Source organism: Antrostomus carolinensis, unplaced genomic scaffold (assembly GCF_000700745.2).
Source record: "Antrostomus carolinensis isolate BGI_N321 unplaced genomic scaffold, ASM70074v2 scaffold5170, whole genome shotgun sequence".
NCBI classification, from domain to species: Eukaryota; Metazoa; Chordata; class Aves; order Caprimulgiformes; family Caprimulgidae; genus Antrostomus; species Antrostomus carolinensis.
In genome coordinates, this window is record NW_010290444.1 from 23,969 (window position 1) to 30,460 (window position 6,492).

Genomic DNA, 6,492 nt, shown 5'->3' on the forward strand with positions numbered 1-6,492 from the left:
CAAAAAGAAAAAAGTAATATGCTGAATGAATACTGGCACAGAACAAAGAATGCAATTGGCTTGAGGAAGGTCACAAACACGTCATTTCAAAACCTTTTCCTAGTGTTTTTCGAAGTTAATATCCGAAACAGGCTTTTGAGTTGGCACTCGAGGTAATGTTACTGTCTTCAACAGCACTGTCTCTCTTGAAAGAGGATAAACAATTCCATCAGTATGACTACAGAGCTTGGGAGCTTCATACTACAAACTGATCCCAAATTTGCACTGATGTCAGTGTTATTTTTATTTTTACATCTCTATTAAAACTTTCAGCTGGTTGCTAATTGCTTATAGTTTTTTAATAGATAAAATGATAAACACATTTTATTATACCATTCATTTTGACTATACAACAAGGCAAGGATGTCTAAAGGAAGTCAAGTAATTGAGGAAACTGATTTTTCAGTAGGTATTCGGTGATACAGTCCTAAAGAAAAATGACTATATACAAGGTTTAGAAGAGAAAAAGCTGCAAACACAGAACATTCAACACAGAAAAACACATTTTAATAGTCCTTGTGCACACAACAGCAATCGATGCCAATACTGGTTTCCTCTGGAGTAAAAGCCTCTTGCTGTATTTCCTGGAGGAACACTGCCAAATGTCATAATTGTTCCCAGATTACAACAACACTGGCTGCGGTCAGTTTGCTTCTCTAAAGATTATCGATCCAAGGAAGCCAAGGAGATGGAAATGGAGCTCAGCTTCCGTCTTATTCCCACCTCTAAATATCTTTGACTAGGCCAAGGGAATGGTTTTCTGGGGAAAGTGTTACCATTTGCAACAAATTGTTGTTAAGAAAACATTTGAAATGCTAGTCATTTTGATTGTGTGTGTCAATGACCTGGAGAAGATGACATATACAAACCTTCCCTGCCTGAACATCTGCCCTTGGGGAAGAGTTAACAAAGGAAAGTGGAAAGGAACAATTTTGCACACAACTAAGGAATACTTATGTTAATGAAAACCAACCTTTTCTTCTCAGATGAGTGCAGGAATATCCCATTTTTTGAAACCCTGGACAGTTTGAGTAATTCCTTGACTTACCTCTCAAGAATAATTTTGCAAAAAAAGTTTTTAAGTAATTGAAATTGTTGATGTTACTGAAATCTTTTAGAAAGGGAAGTCAAAGCGTTCCTTAGTACTAATTGGATGGTCAGTTGTTCTGTGCAGCAACACACACATAACAGGGACCTGCACACAGACACCTCTTCGTATGTTCATCCAACCCCAATCACTATCCCACTTTTACGGATGAAACCAAAGTAGGAGAATCCCTCCTCCCCCTTCACAAAAGAAATCAACAATTATGCATACAAATCAAGAACCACAGGGAGACAAAAAGGACAGTTTAAAGCTATTTTGTGAAGGGATCAACAGCAAAAGCCAACAGCTGTCTGCCAAGGAAGAGGTACTGTACCTTTTCAACGTCCGACAGAGAGGAGAGAGAATGGTTCTGCAGAACCTCCGGTGCTGTGAACGCTCGCAGGTCTTGTTGGGAGACATTTTCATCAGTAAATGATACACTCCCAGATGGTAGCAACAGGAGAGACCATGGAGAAATGATGAAGCCCAGAGTAGTAGGATCAGCTGTATTTTAAAGGAGAAAAAAAAAGAGAAACAAAACCAAACCCTGAAATTAAATCAACTTTCTTGGATGCCCTTGCTTGATGTTATTTCATTTGCTCAAAGACATGTTTAATATCAGCCTAATTTTTAATGGAACAGATTCAGCCTTCCTTTTCCACCTCTGGTGCTTCATAACCACAACAACCACCTCAATTTTAATCACACTAAGGAGTAACACCTATCTTTTTTTGACTCACCTTTGCTACTATTCATTCCAGCAAGCTCAGGAAGACCCTGCTAAAATACTCACAAGCTCTCCGGTCCTCAGTTTATTTCATTTATATTACAGTCAACATAAAATGATCACATTTTGTAGTGTACATGTCATTAAGGCTAATTCCTACAATAAGAATGGAGTTAACTGCTATACTAATATAACACTTCAGCAGTAGCAATGATCTGAACAGTGAAGACAAAGAGAGAGAGAGGAAATACTCATTACAGTAACTGGACAAAACAGAAAAGTTTTGGGGCAGGGAAGTCTTTTTTTTTTAGCCTAGAGAAAAGAAAATATTTCAAAAGTAGAAAAAGAAAAGAATTCTAAGCAGCAGTTGAAGTTGGCAAAGAATAAACCTGAAACCTTAGTAAGATCATCCATTCACACCCTGTGATTAATACTTGAAAATAGCAAAACAAGCTCTGAAATCAGAGAACCAAAAGTGACAAAGAAAACTTCCTACACCATGAATATGCAATTTGCCAGCTAGGTTTGTGATGTCTGATAATACTGCTGTCAAACTTCTGGCCACAGATCCACTTAAAATTTAAAATTAAAAAAAAAAAAAAGAAAAAAAAAAAAAGAGTAGAGGGAGGAGAAACAGGCCACACGCATGAGAAAGGTATTAAATCCCAAAGTCTCCCCAGAAAGTAAAAGTTAATTAAGGAAGGGGAAAAAAAAAGACAAACCAGCAAAATATTTCATTGAGTCAAAATATTTTTTCCTATTATTTCAAATATTATTTCAAACAATAAATCAGCTCTATTTCACTGAAGGAGGCGTAAGCTTTTATCTAAATAAAGTAAAAGTTAACTCTTATTTTTCCATAGGCAAAGTGGCAATTGCTCTGTTTTCTGCTACATGATACATCAGAGATCTGAGGAAACAGGCATTTGAAGGATAAGTCTTTTTTTTTCCCCTTTATATAGTAACAGCAGCAGAATAATTTCCTCCTTCAGCTCCATCACCACCATTTTCCACTCTCCTATCAGCTCAGGATGTTCCTACAGTGCTGGTTCCTAGGGTATTCTATTATCTTGTAATCTAGAATATTTCTAATCTCCTAGGAAATGTATTCAATTACTGCTTGCAGGTATCAGATGTAAAAGGATCTACCAAGTTAGTCCTTCAGTTTCTTCAACTCTTCTTTCCTCCAAAAGAAGCTAAGAAATTGCTCCTAGGCTTTCTACACTCTGTGATACCAAAGCAAAACTACAGTAATAACTTGGTAGTACAATTATCCAGAAAACTGTTACAACTTACAGATCCTGTTACAACTTTCAGAAAGTTTCCCCTCCTACCAATGTGTGCAAGAAATATTATTCATTAGAGAACCCACATTCATTTTTCAGTGTAACATATGCATTTTTCTCAAAATACCTTGAATTGCTATGTAGAATTTTGTTTTATAAAGGAGAAGAGACCATTGAGGGCAATAAACATTCTGGAAATTGAAAGATCCTACAGAGTCTTCTCTTAAGTAGTTACTTCAAGTTGTTTAATCACCTGAAGACCAAAGGAGTTTGTTATAGTTTTTCTAATGGATTTTAAAACACCAGTATGTTTTGCTGGAAGCCAGTATGACAAGTGTAGGACTCACAGTGCAGAACTGGTTTCCCCCTGCTCTGCTTTTTATGACATACAAGAGAGGTTCAGTCTTCTTGGCTCAGAGGATTCCATCTCATTGCTCCAGCTTTCTCCCCAGATCCAAAAGAAATCAGTAATTGATGGATGGTATCCCTGATCTAAGCTCTCACACAGAACTGTTGAGATCCTCATGGAAATCAGAACTCTGTCACATAAAAAACCCAAACAAACAAACAAAAATACCCTAAAAATACCAAATACAAAACTACACGTGATGACATCTCTCTTATACACAGAAGACAAGATCTCAGAGGGTTTTCCTACCCTATTTCAGTAAGTAAAATCACAAGGGAGAAAGCAATATATGTTACTCGAACCCACCAATGCCAATATAAGCTTCACTAAATGAAACACACCTCTCAACTAACAAGTTGTACAAGTATCTTTCTGTTTCTAGATCTCCTCCAGTGTGACTTTGAATACTTCCAACTATTGAACTTATCAAGGTGTTATAAAAATAGAAAATTCAGCCAACAACCAAACAATTGCATTTGCTGACACACTTGAACAACATCATATAAATTTGGTCAAGAGAAGAAATTACAAATTTAGTGCAGACATTAATTACCAATCCTTACACCACAGCACACGTTTTCCCCTCTTCCCCACAGCAAACTGATTGATCCCTAGCTAAAAAAATAAGATTTAAGCCTAGAATCACTATCTTTAATGGCTACAACAAAATACCTGCTTGATACAGTAGTAAAAATAATCAATCACACCCAAGATGATGGTTTCACTGCGGTGTGTAGGAAGGCAAATGGCATGAAGCAAATGGCATTACATCTACAGACAGCCCCTCAACTTCAAAACCAGAGTTTAAAAATATCTCATATTGTGAAAAAGCCATCAAATACATCAATTTAAAAATAAGATGAGTTTAAGAAGCTTTAAACACCACATACGGCAAAAATAGTAGAAAATGACTTCAACTGAATTAAGTAAAATTTTAATTATGAAAATAACATTATCAGCTCCTCCCAGCTCCAGCAGATGACATTTTGCACGATACCTCCAACTCAACTGCTGCTCACTGTTGTGGCAGCAAGTTCAGATGCTAAACAAAAGAAATGTAAAGACAGAAAGATCCTTCTTATTATATGTACATAAGAAAATACTACATTATAGACAGAAAGATCCTTCCTATTATATGTACATAAGAAAATACTACATTATATAGCAAAACATTTTTAGAAAGACAACCTTAATTGGTCATCAATTTCCAAAAATTATCCTGCAGGTAACTACTGGGTTTTTTACTAGTTCTGTGTGTTTACACCATTGATATAAAAAAATAAACATTTTAAAATAGAAGATTTCTGCTTAAAAGCCTCAACTCAGGAACCTTAAGTAATGTGGAGGCTTTATCCTGGATATTTTATATGACAAAGACTTTAAATACATATGAACTCTTCATATTCTGAAACATACTACAGAAACAAGAGTTAATGAGATGGAAACACAATTTAGTTTTAAGAACAATTAAAAAAATTACACATTTAGCCTGAAGTCTTCCCACTACTAATTTAAACAAACTTTAGAGCATGCATTTGTGCCCTACAGATGTAGCAGCTGAATTCATTGATCCACGTAAAATACACCTTTCCACACTTAATCTTTGTGATCTGAAGCAGCATAAAATGCATGTGATTAATTGTAAGTTTAGAAAAGGGGCTGATTTTTACCTTTCACTTGTGTGTACCATGGGGAGAAAAAAAAAGGTTACAAAGATGCAATGCATCAAATAGCCAGGGACCATAGGAAAATAGCAGAAACTAGTTTTCTAGTTTTATTATATTCATATAATCTTCTGTTTAGGCTTTCAGAAGAATTTACAAGAGCAGTAAGGGGAATATATTCCCCAAAATACAGGGGAAAAATGGAAAAAAATAAAATTCAACTCCTTCTTTCTAAAAGCACTGGAATTCAGGTTATGGTTCCTGGTCAATTTTCTATCCAGTAGGTTTTCAACTGTGCTAGAGCTGCCAGCCTGCTGAGGTAACTCCAGAACTATGCAACTTGGTAACAAAACACTTGTGAGAGCACAGTTTATCAAGCAGTGCCGAGACAGAGAGAAACAGTGCGGCCTTACTTAAAGTGAGAGAGCTAACTGGTTTTAAATGCAATAAAACTTGAAATCATCTTCATCTACATAGCACCTGCCAAACAAATGGAAGAGTTAAAACAGTCCTTTACATGGTTTAACAGGAAACAAGTAGCCAAAGACAAAAAAACCCAAACACCACATTATTAGAGACATTAAGTTCAGGTAGAAATATAAAATGGACTTATTTTACAATATTGATGGCAGGTAATTTTGAATTCCCAAACTACATATACAACTCAAGCTCCTTCAGTTTTGTTTTTTCTTACTTCTCTCTTAAGCTGCAGCCATCAGTAAAAATGGTGAGAAGTGATGTACATTCCAGCTCTTTCAGGATGCAAAAGAAATACCTTAAAAAAGCACAGAACAACCCAAAACCAGACACAAGGTGTTCAACACTCATCTTTCTCTTTGCTTTGCTCTATAACCCTCACTGAGACAATTAAGATTTCTCCTCATACAAAGGTACCTGAAGATTTTTAGGCTTAGGCCAGGTTGAGGGCAGGCAGACCACTGATGTGTCCCTACATAGACCAGGATTATCCCAGCACAAGGGACCAGTTATGCCATTAAGTCCTACGTTCCCTTGAACTGGTGCAGCACTTCTCCTCCCTCTACGTTGGGGCACAAAGAGATGGGATTGAGCAGAGAGCCCTGATGTGGTACAGAACCACTTGGAAACCAGCAGCACAAGGAGAAACACTGAGAGTTTAACTCAATTTTACTCATTCCTTAGAATACTAGAGCAAGAAACAGGGGGAACCATTAGTTTCTGAGATCATCCATGTTGTTCCTGAGGTGCTCCCCGGTCAGCATAACACCACACTACACTTTGTTGTTGCCTTGACCACATCC

General features: G+C 36.7%; 1 protein-coding gene across 1 annotated transcript in view; it reads right to left on the reverse strand.

The window, feature by feature from the left end:
• LOC104528978 (tyrosine-protein phosphatase non-receptor type 13-like) overlaps window positions 1–6,492 on the reverse strand; it is a gene marked incomplete at its 3' end in the record, with an annotated part of 34,828 nt that overhangs the window by 23,782 nt on the left and 4,554 nt on the right. The window contains exon 2 of the mRNA XM_010173143.1: window positions 1,461–1,630. Coding sequence (XP_010171445.1) covers window positions 1,461–1,630 — 170 coding nt within the window. The remainder of the gene's footprint in view (window positions 1–1,460; window positions 1,631–6,492) is intronic.